This window comes from Trachurus trachurus, assembly GCF_905171665.1.
Source record: "Trachurus trachurus genome assembly, chromosome: 11".
Taxonomy (NCBI): Eukaryota; Metazoa; Chordata; class Actinopteri; order Carangiformes; family Carangidae; genus Trachurus; species Trachurus trachurus.
The window spans coordinates 16,604,459-16,624,693 of NC_139904.1; the positions used below are offsets into that span (position 1 = coordinate 16,604,459).

A 20,235-nucleotide genomic window follows, 5' to 3' on the forward strand; every position below is an offset into this window, starting at 1 on the left:
TCTCGCAGAAAGTGAGTAAATTTGATGGAACATGGTGTGATGCACCATTTGAAAGCTGTCTCTGGGAAGAACCTGAAATGACAGAAAATAACAGCTTCTGCATTTACTTTTATATACAGTGAGTGACACACACACAGAAACACAGGGCGACACTCACTCACACTTTTAAAACGCCTCTTTGCTATGATTCATGAATATATGTCTATCTCTTTTTGTCACATACTTTTACACACGCACACACACACACCAAAGTTCATGTGAGGATAGGCCAGAGGTAAGAGCAGGAGAGGAATGAGTAGAGACTAAGAAGAAGACGGCAACAGAGAGGATGGAGGGAGTGGGTGGGATGGAAGATGGACAGATAGATAAAGTGTGTTCAGAACATAGGTTTGGTGTGTGTGTGTGTGTGTGTGTGTAAGGTCAGTATGGAGAGTGGTAAGCAGCGAGAGAAGGAGTAGAAACGGAGGGAGGGTGGCTCATAATGAGAGAGAGGTATTGAAACATGAACCTCTGATTAAGTTTGACATTTAAGATGACATATTTTGCATGCTGGTACCCCATTACAAATGAGTCCTACACTCTGGGAGAGTGTGTCTGCATGTGAGTCTATACGTGTGTGTGATTTGCTTGAGCAGTGGCAGGAATGAATTGGGCCCCCGCTACACGGCAGATGAGGAGTGTGTGAGTTTGTGTGTGTAATTGTGTAAGAGTTCTGGCATTGATTAGGGGCCTTGCAGGCAACTGAAAGCTTTTAGTCTTAAAATGGCAGGTGGACTCGGTCTTGGAGTGATTTTATGTTGTCGTCCTCTCTCTCCCTCCTTCTGTTTCTCTCTCGACCCAAACTCCAATTAGACTCCTGCCTCTGCAAAATCAATTCCAAGCTGTTTCTTGCCCCCCCCTCCCCCAAAAAAAGCACAGAATCCCTCCCTCGTCTCCTTGTTTCTGGAAGAGGCCCGACACATCTTCCGGCCAGCATTTTAAACCGAGCTCCACACAGCAGCGTGCACGCTCACGGCCGATTACAAATCTTCTCCCACCGCCCCAAACAGGCTCGGTTCCACGGACTGATCCGTTCTGTCTGTCCGGGTACCAAAAGGGTCATGTGTGTGTGTGTATGTATGTGTGTGTGTGTGTGTGTGTGTGTGCGTGCGTGCTCTCATTAATATTTTCTTCAGCTGCTTTCGTTCACTGACACGTAACCTAAAGCTACAAGCCGTTTCAGCGTGACTGCCATTTTGTGCATCGCTGGCCTCCCCAGAAGTAACAATCTGTGACATTTTCATATAAATAAATCACTGCTGAGCGACACAACAACCATGAAAGCTTGAACCTTTGCAACAACAAGAGCTGGTGTTTGCCAGGCTCTTCCAGGGAAACTCCTTTTTACAGACAGGAAGTGGTGTGTTGTCAGGTTTCTGGCCGCTGCTTCAGTGATATTTATTTGGAGTAAAGAAATGATATTCGAGAATGGTCAAACCATGGCTGAACAGACAAACTATTCACTCAGAAATGATTGAATTATTGGAAAATCAGATGAAGGAGTCCCAAAATATTGAACCAGAATGCTTAGTTGATTGATCCATAACCCTGTTTGGATTTGGACATTGTCTGCATTTTCTCGTTACTTCTTGAGTTTTGTACAGTTGGCTGGACCAGAGTTATGGAGATGAGGCTTTGGTAAAGTGGCCCAAAGCACTGCAGCTTCTGAAGACACACAAATACTCAAAAAAATAAAAAAATAAAAAAATAAATGTGGTGAACCTGTTCGGATACACCTCTTATACCTCGATTTAAGTTAAATAAAAGTTGCATTTAGGCACTGAACAACGAGCCCGAGCTGGGTTCATCACTTTTTAATGTCCCTCAGAAACATTTCTGTTGTTTTGCAGTTGTATATGTTATTAATTGATGATGTTTTCTCAAGTTGCAGTGTATTGAGGCCTCAGGGCCACCGTACTTCACTGCGATGGACAATTTGTAATTGAGGAAGTTAAAATTCACGCTGTCTGCTCGTACATCCAACCTGTTCATTAGGAGGAATGTAATGAGGAATGTTTGAATATGTTACACTCAGTTTGCTCTCACAATAATTGGGCTAATTAAAGCATTTTCTACTTGCAGTGAATCCCTCTAATTTATTCACAGTGCCATTTGCCCGGGAGAGCTCACCCCACATTCTCACTCAGTGTCTTTGGCTTTCATTCTTCAACTTCCTGTTCACCTGAGAAGAAATTCAGAACGCATCGTCTGGGAAAGAAATGTCTTATTATACGAATCAAAAATAACACAGGAGCTTCAGTGTGGGCTGTAGAATCGGTTCCACCATCTATTATGCTGCAGGGTTTTTTGATGGGCTACCAGCTGGACGCCTGACCTGACGCACTACTCCAGTCTCCAGTGTTGGACAAAGTAGACCCAAAATGCACTAGAATCTGTTGAAAAGATTTAAATAGTGGGAAGATATTCTTTCTGTTGCTGCGCACTAACTTTGAAGAATGAGAAGAGGTTGTCTATGAAATGCCCCCTCCCTGCTAGATTCAGTTAATGCGAATAAACACCGTTTTTTTTTCTTTTTCTTTCATTTTTCCATTCCATTTCATTTAGGGAAGATTGAAAGTAGATCATATATAAGTCATCTTTGTTTTTATGGGGTTGGGCAATTGGTGGTGGTGGTGGTGGTGTGTGTGTGTGTGTGTGTGTGTGTGTGGTGGCGTTGCTTATTAGTATGTGGAGCTTATCTCCTCTTTTCCTTCTGTCTTTTTTCTCTCCTTCCCTTTGCTCCTTTCTCTGTCTATCCATTTCCCCAGACAATCTTTCTTCTTCTTTTTTTAAATGAAGAAAATATATTCTCTTTCCTGTCTAAAACCTCTCCTCCCCTCCAAAGTTCCTGTCCTCCTTCCTCCCACCCCCCCTCCCAGTCAGTAGGTTTTTTTTTTAAATGTTAATCAAGAGTCCTTACCTTCCTTCTTGCTTCTATTTCATCCTCTCTCAACCATACCTCCTCAGTGTACCCTCACCATAAATCCTCTCAAACTATTTTCAAAAAACTTAAAAACCATACAGAGATGGCTGTAAAATAATAATAAAAAAAAGTATAAGGAGATGATGATGAGGTGCAGAAACTTAGGGACAAAGACTGAGAGGATAATATGAAGAGACACTGACGCAGATCTGGAAAGAGAAAAGTTAGAGATCCCTCTCTGTGTGTAACAAGACCTTGCCGTTGGCATTATTTCTTCATATGTTGCGCATTAATCCTTTGTTTATGAAAGATTGTGATGCCAGCTACAGCTGTCCCACGGGGAGGGGAAGAGCAGGGATATCTGGAGGGGGGACACAAATATGTGGATGTGTTTTGGTATTGGTATCAAACCCATCCATCACACTGACTGAGTAATAATACAGTGGGTGAAATAGCTGAGATGTACGAGTAATTTATTTTTCACCATTGATGAATTCTGGCTTTGTTCTGCGAAAGAAAAAGACTTCCAGTGATTCTTTTTAACTAGCATCAATTTCAGTGTTTGCTGTTGTCCCACGATGATCCTGTGTGTGTGTGTGTGGCTGAGTTAAATGACTTTCATATAATATAATAAAAACAACCTCATAAAAGCAAGACTAACAACAGGATTAACACCAAACGACACTGTTAATGGTGTAGTGACAACTTAGTTTATGTCTAGAATAATGAAATTAACTAAAACATTTAATAATCAGTTAAACAAGGGAACACTTAGTAGTTGTTGTTTTTTATATATGCTTTCAATGTTCTACTTTTTCAGACAAATCAAAGATGCTAATCTGAATTCTGTACATTAAGATTTTTTTTTTTTTTTTTTTGTACTTTTTTCCCCGATCTTATAGACTTAATGATGTTTGACTGACCAATCAAATATAATGCGTGACTAACTGATGTAAAAGTGAATATTACTTGCACCCTGTTCAGTTGCTGCTCGTAAAAGAACTGGCTGGTTTTATGAAGAGGCAGAAATATTTCTAGGCTTGATTTGCAGTGCAGCTGTTGTAAAATTCATATCGTTACATAAACAAGTAGTAAAATGAAAAGTCTCCTGTACATTTTCCTGCCTCCAAGTTATCTGCCATATATTACAGTCAGGAGCTCACCATCCCTCTCTCTGTCCATCTTTCTGCACTTGTCTTTGGGTGATAATTGACAATTTCAGATAAACGCTTCACTGGTATTGGGGCTAATTGTAGTTGATGGTAATGATTAACTGTTGCATTTATCCTCACTGTGGTATTGAGGCCATTGTGGTGTATATGGGCTAATTGTAGCTAGTAGCAGTAGTTGTTATGCGGTATGTTGTGGTGAGTTGGACCTAATTGTAGCTGATAGTAATGGTTCCAGTCTGTGTATACAGCCTGAAGCAGACAAAGGCTGTGCTGCGACATTGAGACACACACACACACACACACACACAGATGCATATGCTAAGAAACAAGACACACACTCTACACCCCTTTAACACACACCTCTCTTTTGCCCACATCCTGAAGCACTTAAAGTTTGCAGATGAACAAGTGATGTTATTACAAATGAATAATCAATTATAATGTTGCTATTTATAATTCCCACTCTATTGATTTCATAATTCGGCCGAGTCATTTGTAATCGTGATATCATCACTGATGAACTTTAACAGTCACTGCTGAAATCAAACAGGGCAGATGGAAACACAGTTAGGTCAGTCAGTGCTTCTTCGGTTGGGATTTCAGCTTCATTGCTTTACCACAACGATCTGTAGTTTTCCACTGTGTGTGTGTGTGTCTGTCTGTCTGTGTGCGTGCGTGCGTATATATGTGTGCAAGTGAATGATGAATTCTGACTGGGTGTGGTGAACATCAGATGAGATTTTCCTCTGCTCCCTGCACTCTCTCACTTTCCCTCTCTCTCTCTCTCACACACGCACACACACACACATACATGCATGCAGACACACACAGTGAGTGCCAGGGCTGGTCTAGGCGTGGGCCCTCGCAGACATAAATTGCTTTATTTTAATAGTTGTATGGTAGAGAGAGAGAGAGAGAGAGAGAGGGAGAGAAAAAATGGTAAAATACTAGAAAGGCCATAGAGAGAAAATTGGATTCAACAAAAAAGCAGGTCTCTCTGTCTTTTTCTTCTCCTTTTCTCTGTGCGTGTGTTTTTATTTTCTCTTTTCTTCCTAATCCTCTAGATTACATTAAAGGGTTGTTAAAATATGGTCCTTTTTAATCTGTTTATGTGTATCTACGTGTGTTTGTTTATGCTCATTTGACTTTCTGTTTTCAACTACTTTCCCTTTTACTTCTTTTTCCTCAGTGTGTGTGTTTGTTTGTGTGTGTGTTGACTGTCTAATGGTTTAACTATGTGCAGTTTTCTGTTGCCATCTGTCAATAGCGATCATCCTTGTAGTGCATTACGATACCTGTATACTGTTGTTCTATATAGTATACTTGATGGTATGACAAATGTGTCTCTCAGACTAACAGACTTAATCAGTGGGTCACACACATGCATCACCAAACATGCATTACTCAAACACATACACACACACACACACACACACACACACACACACACACACACACACACACACACACACACACACACACACACACACACACACACACACACACACACACGTCTTCTCCCTCATATTGCATTGATCTAAATGTGATCAGAATTTGGCGTCTATCAGGCGTCTTTTGGGTTCGACTGTGTTTATGACCGAAGACCCACACACACACTCGCGCATTGGGTCAATGGGTTGACTGTGTTTACGACCGAATATGAACTGAACGACCACAAATAAACACACGCTGGCACGCGCGCGCACTCACACACACACACACACACACACACAGAGATACACACACATGCTTGCAAAAACGCACGCAGTATCTCTCCGTCATGACTGTTGTGAACAGAACAACCACAATTGTTCTCTTTTCAAACAAAAGAAAGATTATGGCTTAACATAAAACACATGGTTGGTTATTTGATGGCTCTGTATAGTGATTATAAGGGAGGGAGGAGAGGGATGGTGGGACAAGGGGAACGACAGACGGAGTGAGAGGGCAGGAACAGAAAGAAAAATTTTAATGATGGAATTACTTGAATTATTACAGCAATTATTCTTGCATGTGAAAAAGGGCAGCGGAATAAAAAATGACTGAAATGCAAAGAAAATGCCCTGATAAGTGCCTTTTTGTTTGATAGACGTATTTTGCACTGAATATACATGAGCGTGGTGGTGAGAAAGACAAGAGAAGGGATGAAAGGTTGTGTGAGAGAGAGAGAGAGAGAGAGAGAGAGAGAGAGAGAGGACGTGTGTGTGTGTGCGGGGGGTGGGGTAGGGGGTGTCAAAGTAAAATGGGATATGAAATGAGAAAGAAAAGCAGACAAAAAAGAGAATAAAGGAGAGAGAGGAAACCAAGGACAGGAGGTGACGCAGACGGAGCACAAGAGGCAGCGAGAGATGAGAAAAGGAGTTTTTTTTGGGGGGGGGGAGAAAATAAATGAAAAGCTTGCAGGAAGAGATGCAAAAGAGAAAGAGAAATTTGAAGTGCTGGAGGGGATGAATTGCAGTCTGCCGCCTCCCTCATCCATCTTTCTGATATGGGGTGTGTGGTTTGATGTGGTTGAGTGTTGGCCACTCTCCCTGACTCTCTCTCTCTCTCCTCCCCCTGTCTCCCCCATTTCTCTCTGCGCCTCACCCTCTTGTCTACCACCCCTCTCAGTCTCTCTGATATGGTTTGCGTTTTGATGTGGTCATGTGCTGAAGATTCTCACGGATGGTTTCCATAACGATAAAAAGATTCACTCCCTGGTTTCTGAAAAAAAAAAAAAAAAAAGGCAAAAGATTGCACTTAGGGACGCAACTAACATCCCAACACACACCCCGAAAAAGATTCTCTCACAGCTGAGATGTTTCTGATTTGTTGAGGCTGTTTTTCTTTGACGAGGTTTGTGGTCTAAGATCGTCACAGATTTCGGTCTTCAAAGAAGTTTGTAAATTGAATCAAAGCTGCTCTTTACACATTCATCATTGTAAGAAAATTGTGTTTGTGAGCATGCATGTGCGTGTATGTAACCCACTGTACTGTATTTTGTTGTGCAGACACCTTGTATCTCTTAATGTCTTGATGTTAAGAGATCACAGTAACTCATCCTCATACACAACATTATCTACATGCCTCACAAAATAAAAACATGTGAATGAACAATGAAATTTAAAAAACCAAAAACTTTTTCTTTTTCAGAGATGGTGAGGAAGAAGAATCCCCCTATCAGGAGTGTGGGAGGTGAGGAGGAGGAGGAAGAAGAGGGGAGGAGGCCGGCAGGAGGAGATGAAGAGGAGGAGGGAGAGGAAGAGGGGAGAGTAGGAGCAGAGGCCGAGCGAATAAACCGGCCGTCTGAACCGGAGTCCTCTGACCGAGTGAGGGGAGATGAAGAGCAGGAGGAGGAGGAGGGAGAGAGCGAGTGTGTCTCCTCGTCTGTCTCTCCCTCATCAGTGGGTGAGCGCTACAGTAATAATGAGGAGAGAGGGGGGAGGAGAGGAGGCGGGAGGTCAAAACAAGGAGGAGCGCCGTTGACGGACAGACCCGAGAGCCAGTCGGAGCCTGAGGATGGGGAGAAGGGGGTCGAGGAGGCAGAGAGGGGCAACCCAGACAGGGGGGAGGCAGATCACCTCACTCCCTCTCTCCTCTCTCCTTCCCACCTCCTCCCCAGACAGGAAGGAGGGGAGGAGTCGACAACCGACACCCCTCCGCTCTCCTCCAGCCCCTCTCCTAAACTCCAGGACTTCAAGTGCAACGTGTGCGGCTACGGTTACTATGGCAACGACCCCGCTGACCTGGTGAAGCACTTTAGGAAGTATCACCTGGGTCTGCACAACCGCACACGGCAGGATGCTGCCCTCGACACGCACATCCTGGCCCTCCACAACATGGCCCCCCAGCACACACCTCTGGGTAAAACCAGCTCTCACATTAATGCATTTGAGTTAATTCATAAAACACTGCTGCTTAGTGGACACGATCATTGTAAACATGACAGCATGTATTTTCAGTGTCTTGTGAACTAAAATGAAGAAAAGTATTACCCCATCACACATACAAACTTAATTCATTTTTTTAGTTCATATTTTCTCATAGATTAAATGTTTTGACAAAGTTTTTCTCATATTGACCCAGTTGCATCATGCCACCACAACTCGTTGATTGTTGATCTCAAAGTTTCCCGTCTTCCCAGATGTCAGACATGTCCTTGGATCGTTTTGCCTCTAGCGACCTGACACTCCACCCCCTCCCCCTCCCTCTCCCTCTCCCTTCTGCTTCCGCAAGTCTGACCCCCTCCTTGTGTTTCTGCTCACAGACGTACAGACAGGACAAGGGCAGAGGAACCAAGCCAAAGAGTTGGGGAAGACGAGGCCAGATATACACAATCAACAGCATAGGGCAGTTATGATGAATGGCACATATGACGTACAGGTAAGCACACACAAATTAATGGATTTTTCATCACATCATTTCGCACATACACTAAACAGACATTTAAAAGAAAAAGGACCACAGGCGTGGAGGCGGTAATTGTGCCATTTTCACAGTTAGGAACATATTATTTTAAAAAAAACTGCATTGAACAAAACTACACAAAACATTTCATGGTGAACGCATGTTGAGTTAATTGAAAGGAAAGGAAAATGTTCGGGGGCTGGAACAAAGACTTACAGCTCAGTAAAGCTTTTGCTCTGATGCGTCCTCAGTCCTATGAAAAGCCTTCACTTCAGGAGTTGATGCCCCTGGGTAGCTGTCAGTTTCCCAGTCCTTTCTGCCATCACTCTTGAAAATGACCTCACCATAACTTAAGGTTTCCACTCGGGGGCAGTTGCTGTGCGATTATTTATCCATCAACCCTTTTTTTCTGCAAAGAGGATCATGTTCTCAGATTTGGTGAAAACTCGTCCCGTCAGCATCACATTTAGCTGCACGCAGCCTCTGTGAGTGTATGGTCCAGAGAGGACATCAAAATTCACAGAAAAAGGGGGCAGTTAAATGTACCACCCTGATGTCGCCACACTGGTCTCATGGCAACAGAAAGCAGAGTCTATAAACCAAAATCAAACAGGGGAGGAGACGGGGTGCACCCTTGCTTGGTGCCCTTTTCAACCTTCTTGACTTGATGTCAAAAGTAACTTCATGACTCTTGTTTCAAATGACCAGAGGGACATGAGAAGTGGTTGATGATCTTAGCGCTCTCAAGCGGGTCTCCTTTTAGTAATTGTTACTTATCTGATGATGTGTATGGAATATATTGCTGTGCACTGCCTCTAAAGTACCCCACACATTGACACTGTAATTTTTCTCTCATTTCTGCCTGGAGCTTTAAAGGGTCATACATTTTGCACCAGTTCTTTGTTCTTCTAACTAAAGTGTGGAACTAAAATATGATTCAAAAAAGTACATTTTCGATCTATAGACGTAGAAAAAATTTGCATTCTATCGAAGTGTTCATTTAATTAATTCTAATGTTAGACAGTACTATTTTTTAAAGTTAATACCTAGTTAATTGCTGAACATTTAAGGGTTTTGGTTGCAGTATTCACATGGTAACATTGTCACAAACTGGCTCAGTGGATGTGACAAAGAGGGAGTCCACACACAAACTAAGAACAAATAATTTATTGTAACTACTGTAAAACATAAAACAAAGGTACAATAAGGTGTGGAAGTCTGTAGGATTTATCATGAATGCAATGCATGGATGAGTGGTCTGTGTGCTGTGGAGGTGTTGAAGGTGCAAAACCAAAACAAAAAAGCTTGTCAGCGAGTGGAAGGGAGGAGAGAGAGTGAGAGCACATGGCCAAGCCTTTATAGGATGGAGCCCAGGTGAAGCGAATCAGCTGACGACCCTCAATTGGCTGCCAGGTCGGCCTCCAGACCCGCAAGTGGGTCGTCACAACATGAACGTGAATTCAGAAAAGCTTTGAGTAATCAGTCATTCAGAAACTTTGATCCAAAACAGGTGACACCTTGGCTGAGTTAACAATGCACTGCAATCATTACATGTGGTCATAAATCTGTAAATTTAGGCTCATAACTGAACTGAACAATTTATTGGGTCGAGCAATCTGCAACTCATTTGTATCATAGTGTGTGTGTGTGCAATTTGGACAGTGAGGCATTGTGTTGCATGTCATAAATTTTATAGACTCGACAGATAGATAGACACAGAAAGGAAAGACGAATGGGGCACCTGGCAGTCAGGCCGCACATGTGTACATGTGTGCTGGAGCACATGCACACACACAGACACACGGGCACACTGGCTGTTTCATAGATCACAAGGGGAATGCATATGTACACATGTACACATATGTACCGCATGTATTGTTGCAGTGTTTTAAATTATAGCAAATAAATGCTTATCCTGTGCTAATCCCTCATATTCAGACCTGGAGTTGTCAGAATTTTAATAAGCCCTATTATCTGCTGGGACCTACTTTACTGAGAAACTGCGGGATAAAAACAGGAATGCAGCAAACTGGTGTCATTCATAATTCCCTCTATAAGATAAATCTTATCCATATACTCAAAGATGATTTAATTTTACCTTGTAATTACACACCGTCAGAGGATATTAAAGGGTCTGATGGAATTTGCACCTGCAGTCTGGACAACCAGCAGATCAGCCAATCAATATGAGGATGAAATATATCTGATGTAGTATTCTTAGATTATTATTGCACTTAAATTCAGGAGATGCTAATCTTTTAAACAACTCGGTCACATAGATGGCATCTACCAATTCCTGCGTGTGAGGCGTTCGGGGAACGTCCATAAATTCTTGCATTTACCGATAGTCTGCAAGTGAAGCGTTTAGGGGAAATCTGTAAAAAAAAAAAAAAAAAATAAGGCTACATTCTCCCTCTCTAAAGTGAAGGAGCCTCTGCCACACGCCACACCACCCACCACAAGTAAATTCTCAGCCTGTGGGAAACACTGGATCATAAATACTGAGGTCAAGTGTGCACATTATTTTCAGGAATCTAATTTAAGTCTAATAAAAAAAAAGTCTCAGCAAAATACCTAAAACTAAGCTTTTTTTCATATTGCAGGCATATTTTCAATACTTCTCTGACAGATGAATGTCATAGTCGAGTTGTACACATGTTGTAATTGTTAATTGTAATGTGTTTCTTTCTGCATTGGGACTGGTACCGGGACTTGCTTTGGCAACAACTGGGTCAAGGATTAGGAATTTTAGTGTGCAGGAACAGTAGGGTTTTGTCTGAAAGCTTTAAACAAGATGATCTAATAAATGTGTGTGTGCAAGGAATAGTCAGGGAGTTTCATTTCATTTGAACCAGCAGCCTGTAATGGCCGTAAGTCACGTAATGGACACAGAAACACACATACACACAGTAGTCAAACTCAAACACACACACACACACACACACACACACACACACACACACACACACACACACACACACACACACACACACACACACACACACACACACACACACACACACACACACACACACACACACACACACACACACACCGAGTCAGAAATAGAAAATCCAGTGGGCTTAAGTCGTCATTATGAAGAAAAAGTGAAAGTGTATATATAAAAAAAAAATCGAATGAAAGGGGTCTCTATTCTCTCCATCCCTCACTAGCTTTTTCTCTCTCCCGCCCACGTTTGGAAAATTCCATGTTGTCATTTGCTAAGACGAGGTGGCCTGTCAGCCAATGAGATCGCAGGAAAAAAGACCCAGGGAGGAGAGGGATACGGAAAAGACGGAAAAGAGAGCTAGAGATGGAGGAGGAGAGAAGAGAAGCAAATGAAAGAGACAGAGCATGGCTTTGAAACCAGTAGTTATAATCAGCTGTTAGGCAGTGTAATGAAGCAGCTGTCAGACATATTTAACTTTCTTTGTCTCTCTCTCTCTCTCTCTCTCTCTCTCTCTCTCTCTCTCTCTCTCTCTCTCTCTCTCTCTCTCCCTCCCTCTCGTCTCTCTCATCATATGTCTCTGTCTCTCTTTCACCTTCTCCTTTACCCTCAACTCCCTCTATTCTTCATCTTAGACTCTTTCTCCCTCAACTTGTCATCTTTCCCCATGCCCCTTTTCTTCCTCAACTAACCTCTCATATTCCTCTTTGTATATTTCTGTCCGCTCTTGGTTGCTAGAGATGTTTGGCTCTTCTGGCTCTTTCTAATTACCTGGGCAGGGTGTGTGGGTCAAGGAGATTGGATGATTACAGTTGTAAGAAAACATACTAAAACGCACCACCATCTTTCACTTTCCCTACTTTAAAAGTATCTATAAATTTCTAGTTTTGTCATGTCAAAGTCTATTTGGCTTATTCTTCCTGTTTTAAATTTCTGCTTTCGGGCAATAGCTGTTTGTGAAGAGAAATTCCTTTTCATTGTCCGCTCTGCTAAAAGAAACAGACAGAGGTTCAAAGACCAAACATAAACTGCAAAAAACAGAATACAAAGCAAGTTACACACTGTGAATGTTCTGAAGTCGTTGGGAAAAAATAACCTGAGAATTAGCATTACAAATCTATATTTGCATAATACATTTTTTTTTTTTTTAAAGCCAGATGCTCCTTAAATTCCTGGAAAAAAAATCTGAAACTACATCTTCGCTCACTTAAAAATAGCAGTTGCATTGTGTTCGTGCTAAACCTCTGTTAACAGACTGCCAACAGTCAGCATCAAACCGCAGATCTGTAAAGAGACAAATCCATATTCTACAGTAGTATGTCTCATGTCACTGTAAGACTTGCCAGGCTGCCTGCTCACCTATATAGTCAGCAGCAGACTATAATCACTTACAGTCTGGGGGCTAATCTAATAAAAAACAGACGTGTGTCAGGTTGCTTGCTCACTAAAGCAAAAACTTGGCTTCATACACTGCGTACTACTGTAGAGCCTGGGAGAAATGTTGGAGATAGGCTGGTTGGTTAGAGTTAGGGCAGCCTTTTAATTGTCTACAGTTACATACAGAAAATGATGGATTGCATACATTGTGAGGTTAAGTACTAAAAGCAGCTGAGGCACAGTTTTCCAAATGTGCAGCAGCACAGCTCTGAGTGAGAGCGTATGTCATGTGCACCTAAAGTAATAACCCTAAAGTTAGATAACTATTGTCTAATGTCTAATAACAACGAGTGGGTGTATTTCTAAAGTAATGTATGTTTAAGTTTTGCCTCTGCTGCATTTTAGTGAATCTCTCCAAATCCCATAGGAACTCTAATAAGATTTAACTTCCAATATTTGCAGGTAACTATAGTTATAAATAACTGCAACCCAGTGAGAGTCTACTTAACGAGCTGAGCTTGACGCTGCAACTCACAAGTTAATTTAACAATACTGTAAGATATGAAATGTTAAAGTGATAAATTCATTTGATACCCTGAAATAACATTTGTAGTTCCTGTGCAGTTACTTGTGCTCACAGAGCCTTGCTGCAGAGCCATGTTTCTCTTTACATCAGAAATGAGCTTTGGCCGAGTGTAGACACCAGATCGGCAACAGACCGAAGCTGAAGTGTAGCTGCTACAGTTCATTAGCTTCGGCTGACATAATCCGCCACCAGTGACACATTCAGCGCCGGCTAAAATTGAGAACCCTGCTGCTCGACTTTTTTTCCTACTCAGTGCTTTGCTAGATGACAGGTTGTATGAGAGATTTGCAAGCTCCGGAAGTTAGCATATGCATGTATAAGCCCTACGGTTGGGTGCATTAGTCAGAACCAACAAAATAAGCTCCCTTCTAACCAAACATGGACACTCAATCAAATAAATGTAATGATTTATTTGCAATATGTGTGTAACAAAACATTGAAATGTCTTTTTCTCTCTTTTCTGCCCGTCAACAGGTGACGTTGGGCGGCACGTTAATTGGGATTGGACGGAAGACCTCTGATTGCCAGGGGAACACTAAGTACTTTAGATGCAAATTCTGCAACTTCACATACATGGGCAGTAACTCCTTAGAACTTGAACAACACTTCCTGTCCTCACATCCAAATAAAGTCAAGACCCCTCCATCCACTCCCCTGCTGGCAACCAACAACCTGGCAACACACGACAACAACCAGGCGAAGGGGAGGAGTCAGATCATAGACGGGGCGGAGCGAGTGGCCGTGAGAGCGGAAGACGATTCCCTCGTCGGGTACTCCATCCCGGTTAGGGCGTGCTCAGATTCGTCGAGCTGGACAGGGGAGCCGGGTCGAGGTGCCGTGCAGGCGTATTATTGGTGCAAATTCTGTAGCTGGAGTTGTGAGTGGTCAGGGGGCTCAGTGAAGCTTCTAGAGCACTATGAACAAAGACACAGAATGAGCATGGGAGGCGCCATGAGCCCCAACAACTCTAATCCTGGGGTGCTGGACAGAGAGAGGGATAGAGGAGGGAGAAGAGAAGGAGGAGAAAGAGACCACATAGCGTCCAAAACCCGCAAAGATCCATCATCCAACCCATCCAGCACCAGCCAAGGTAATGAAATGGGAGAAAGTATGGTTAAATCTGGTGGTGAATTGCTTTAAGTGTTTATAGTAGAAAGCAGCTACTTTTATGGAGCACAAGATTAATGATCAATAGAAGTTAACGATTTTTACCTTCTCCAGTGTTACGACGCTGCGTGAATTCTCTCTTTGCGACTTTAGACACTGCTGACCCATGCTGGCTACAACTGCACTATTGTTTGACCTTTCCTTTATATTGTTTTGGAGTGCGATGATAGTGTTTGATGCTCTTTGTTTGTTTGCCTTGAGCATCATGACACAGTTGACTCCTCTTACAATTTCAGACATGCCCTTGCTTTTTCTTCTCCAACACTCAAGCTGTTTTATTTAACAGACCTTTGCTCTGTTCTCTGCTTTCAGGAGACCCAAACAGCAGTGATCCAGAAGCAGTGGTGACCAGCTATAACTGTCAGTTGTGCGATTTCCGGTACTCGATGGCCCACAGTGCAGATGTGATCGTAGTAGCACCGTTACTGCTGCACTACCAGCACAACCACTCCATCCACCGGTGCTGCATTCAGCACTGCATGTATTGTCCACAGGGGCTCTGTCAGCCGCACAAACACCTGGGGGAGGTGAGATTAATAAAATATTAAGGTGTTTATTTGCTCTGTGTTTTGGTGTCCGCGTGGCAAATTACAAGAGTAAATGAGCTGCTTTGTAAGCACAAGAAAATAAAATGAAATATAAGAACAAGTGTAAAGTTAATTGTCTCAATCTCCAGCCTAGTTAAAATTCCCTTGCACCCACTCACACTCCCCACCCTCATTTGCGGCAGCTGCCAGCCCAGTGAAACTTTTGAAAATGCAAAAAGGATGGTTATTAGCAGAACTGAGGGTGGCACTGCTACCGCTGACTTCCACCTCTTTGATTTCGCCCACATAGCCAAAAAACAAAAATGCCACAGCACTAAAGTGAGACACACAGCATGAGCAAACTGTCTGTAAAAGGCCTTAAATTCATTTTACATAATGCAGTACGTATGGAGATAAAACGACTCATACTGTGAACCTTTCTGACTTCTCTCACTAGGTTTCCCACCCCTTTGCTTGTCGGAAGCCCACCTGCCCTAAATGCTGTTCCAAGTTCCCTCAGTCCACCAAGCAACAGGATGCACTTGGTTCAAAACCTGCCACCACCTCACCCAGCATGACCCCTCCTAATCCTAGAAGCGACCCAGGTGTGATTTCTGGTTCCACCTTTCACTCCTCTAACCCTGCCCATCCTGTTGTCACACAAGGTACTGTATTAAGAAGCATAGATCGCCCTGAAATAAAACATTTAGCTGTCTGAATGATTGTTTAATCTGTCTTTCTTTAATCGTTGTTGTCATTGATTGTTGTTTCTTTGCGTTTTCTTTATTTCTTCTTCCTCTTCTGTTTTTCTGAACCCAGGCGTCACCCACTTGTGCGACCAGTGCGCGTTTGCCACCACTGACATCGACGTGTTGCTGCAACACTACGAAAGCTGCCACACCCTGATCAACCTAAAGGGTGCGCCCCCACACGTCAAGGCCGAGGAGGAGGTCGCCGTCGACAAGGAAGGCGGGAGAGGAGCCGGAGGAGAGAGGGAGTACTCGTGTACAAAGTGTCACTTCATCACAGAAGTGGAAGAAGAGATTTTTAGACACTACAGGTGAGCCACACACAGAGAGAGATGGGATAAGCAATGTCAAATATCGGTGAAAAAGTAGTTGATAGATAGGAATGTGTTTTCGTCAGACTGAAAAAAGTTCAGTTTATCATTTTTTCCTAAAAGCAGTGATTTCATGCCACTGAGTGACTGAATGTGGCATGGATGTGAACTAGTGTTATCCAAAGGGTTCATATTCCAGTCAGGGTTTATGACTAAATGTTCCAGTAAATGGATGACTGTGTATGAAAAAATCCACTGTTAAGTCAAAGAAATGATAACATATTGCTTATGTTGGGATTCAAACCCCTGTAATTCTGTTTTTTTTTTTTTTTCTTTTTTTGCACTCTGTTATCCAGGAAATGTTGACTGGACACTGATTTTCAGCAACAATTCATTAAAAAACCCACACACTCACACTCATGGGTATTATTTAGACTTTCAAACCTGGAAGCTGAAAGTCCAACAACACTTACAACACGTACTTTAGATAACTATCTAACTATTGTGAGATGAGTCATTGGAGCTCATTAAACCCAATTTGTGATTTTATCTATTGTCTTGGTGAGAAAAATATGATTTCAGTTGCTGGTAGTTTGAAACTAGAGGGATGAAAATGTGTCCTTCAGTTCATGTTGCACTCTGTGATCAGCAGCAGGTCTCCTTACGTGCTGAATTAGCAGAGACTTAATCCAGTCTTGGAATGAGGTCTAGGTCACGAAACTGAGAATCAGGTTTTCTTTACAACCTTTAGAAGGGGTTTAAGTAAGTGATCTTTTCTCTCACTCTCCTGTAAAACCACTCTATTTAAGTGCTGCAAGATGTCACTATATTTGGTATCTACTACAAATACAAATGATCAACCAAGTATAGAGTTGCTCTCCAACATTAACTCTGTTAGACTCAGATATCGACTGGAGGAAACAGCCAAAATTAAACCAGATATAGTGTTTTCATAATCCCATTTTTTTTTGTCTCCCTCGTCAAAACCTAGCACTGGCATTACCCACAATCCACCCAAGATTCGAGTGTGTTAGTCCCTTGCGTCAAGCAGAGATGAGGATTGGGTTACTCCTCTTTCTAATTCCACTACCCATGTCTGTCAAACTTGTTTCATACTTTCCAGCCCCATCTGATGAAATCTGATTTTGCACTACTCCCTCATATACAAGTGTTTTTTCCCCTCCAAATCAGTATTAATACAGTACACCCAGAGAGCTGGAGACGGACTTTGATATGTAGAATCAGCAGGTTTCCCCTGTGACGACTACCTGTATTTTTACTGATTATCTTCCCTGGAGCAGGTTTTGACAAAGAGAATCAACCTGTCAATGTAGAACCACATGTTTACAGTGTACAGAGATTCTCAGACTTTTCTTTGTTTTCATATGAATCTTAAAAGTAAAATTTAGTTTTAGCCTGCACAAACAGAAAATGCCTTTGTAAAATGCAATATGTGCATGTGTATACCTGCTAGGCTAGACTAGACTACACAGACAGGCACAGCAGCACACACACACACACACACACATTCACTTTGGTTTCAGTGACAGAGTGAGTTTGAGTTGGAAAGAGCGAGAGGGTTGTTGTGGGAATGTTGTGCTGAATAACAGAGATACAGAGAGAGAGAGATGCACAGAGCCGGAGATAGAAATGTGAAATATGTTTGAATATAGAAGCATTGATCCAGACTGCTGATCTGAATTGCTTCTTGATATACTCCAACAAACAAACTCCATCATCTTAGCATGATCTGTGTTGCAAATCAAAGAAAGCCTTGAATGTTTCATTCATTTTAGGGTGAGAGAAGAGAGAAGATGAGGGAGAGAGAGAGAAAGAAAAGGACAAGAGAGGAAGAGGTGGAGATGCAGATAGCCAAGAAGCAAAGAGATATGAGGAGAATGGAAGACAGAGAAACAAAGAAAGAAAGTTAACAATATACAGACAGGAAGGAAAGAGGGAGAGAGAGTGTGGAGGGGATTTAACAGTCCACTCACGTCTTTAACAGAATCTAAGCTTCGAATCTTGGAACTCAAATCAAATAAAACTGAAACAAAGCCAGAAAGTTTCACACCACCGCTAAAATCAACCAAACCTAAAAGGATTCCCAGGCCAAGTTTTAGAAAACAAAATCTAGGATTTAATTATAGGGTGCACAGAACAAATGGCCCGTGGTGTTTGGAGAAAGTAATAACAGGCTGAAACTAACAAGTCAATCTCATAGTGACTCTTACACCTAAACCCTCTCATCTAGCTGGTGACACATCTCATACACCGAAAAGAATTGCCCAGATAAGACATTGTTGTGCGTTAGAACTGAACTTTTTTTTTTTTTCTAGCTATTCCTGTTTAAGCATGTGTGCCCATGTCCATGCACAAATATGGCAACTCGGAGGGGGACAGACTTAAGGCTGAGCTAATGTTGCTGTTTCTAATAGCTAATAAGGAAAGTTAATAAACACAATTGCACTTTGTGTGAAATGTGTGCATTTCTGATCCAAAAAGATAGACTTTTCAAAATAAGGTCATAACTATTAGCATTGTATTACAAATACTTGACCTCACATCAGTCAGTGTAACATATCAATGAAGTCATTGTTGTTATACATTTGCTATATGGAGGATGTAATGTACCTCACTCCACAGTATCTCCTTACAAGCTCACACCACACTACAGAAGATCTAGGTTAAAATGACATAGACTGTACCAATGACCCAGTTATACTGTTGTGATTTTAGCTAAATTCTCAAATAAATAATATAATAAATATATTTTGGTTTTCTAAGAACCCAAAGGAAAAAAAAACAATTTTTTAGTAGTAATAGTTTAGAGTATAGTGCATAAAACCATGCATCCATTCCTCTTTTCCATGGAAATAAATCCTCTCCAGTGTGTGAGATAGATGCTGCTGTTGACAGCGTTCAGATGGAAGTCGGATTAGATCAGTACACGTGTAGAATGAATGATATAAACTTCATATATCATGTTTGTCTGTGCGAGAGCGAAAGTGTGACAGAGCGAATAAGTGAGTGAGTGAGTGAATGAGTCAGTAAGCGCACCGGTCCAAGTGTGCGTGCATGCATGCGTGCTCGGTGTGTGTATGGTGATGACAAACAGAGAGGCCACTGTGTCTTTGTTCAGCATCTGGAGGCATTTAAGCCTGCTAGGTACAAGGTGTTCTCCTGCACACGCACATTTTCACAAATTTTTTACAAATAGTCGGGCCACTGGAGATTTTGCTCAAAGCCTTAGCTCGAAGTCGTCACTGCCCAGGACGTCTCTTTTTTCTTTTCTTCGACGATTAGCAAAGGGAGAGAGGCTGAGAGTGAGACACACAATATAAAGAGAGAGACAAAAGGTGAGGGAGACAGAGAATATGCATGTAGCTGCACATAATTTATATTTTAAATGCATCTGTTTTATTTTTGTGAAGGCAATGTGTCATATTACCATTTCACTCCCTGTCAGTCATGTGGAAATCCTGCATCAGACACACTGCTGACAAAAAGGAGAGATTGTGTATACGTTCTTCGATAAGTCTGGATGTACTGTATTCATAATGTTTGTGTGGGTGTTCATCAATGCAAGCTTCCCACTGTTTTCATAAATACACCTAAAACTTTCGTTAATGTTTTGTACTGCATCGAAGGTTGTTGTGGCGGATTCCAAAACACAGAAAGATAAAATGTTTCATATTAACATGAGTCCTGTTTCTTTGTATAAAAAGTCACTTGATTTTCCTTGTGGATCTGTACAATAAGCACCAAGATGTTTGATTAAAGCCAGGAAAAAGCCTCATGTCGTGTATGGTATATATTGCTGGACATTCTGGGCCAGGCCAACAGTAAATGAGGGTGGTTTGTTGATGGATGATTCATTTCTTGTCAATCAGTTTCATTTACAATCCTCACAGTTTTGTCTTAATTCAACATGATTTAGTGGAACGCTGAGTCACTTTTTGGCCACAGGCTCAGTGAAACTGTACCTGAGTGGTTAGAGCAAATCAGACTGGGACTAATGCACTTTACATTTAGTCAATGAAGCAGTGGGTCT

At 42.0% G+C, this 20,235-nt stretch overlaps 1 protein-coding gene across 1 annotated transcript in view; it reads left to right on the forward strand.

Moving 5' to 3' along the window:
• Positions 1-7,268: 7,268 nt before the first annotated feature.
• Positions 7,269-20,235, forward strand: part of trps1 (trichorhinophalangeal syndrome I) — a gene marked incomplete at its 5' end in the record, with an annotated part of 57,991 nt that continues 45,024 nt past the window's right edge. Inside the window, 6 exons of the mRNA XM_083981648.1 lie at positions 7,269-7,977; positions 8,381-8,496; positions 13,905-14,520; positions 14,913-15,124; positions 15,582-15,789; positions 15,944-16,184. Of these exons, the coding sequence (XP_083837774.1) occupies positions 7,269-7,977; positions 8,381-8,496; positions 13,905-14,520; positions 14,913-15,124; positions 15,582-15,789; positions 15,944-16,184 (2,102 nt within the window). The remainder of the gene's footprint in view (positions 7,978-8,380; positions 8,497-13,904; positions 14,521-14,912; positions 15,125-15,581; positions 15,790-15,943; positions 16,185-20,235) is intronic.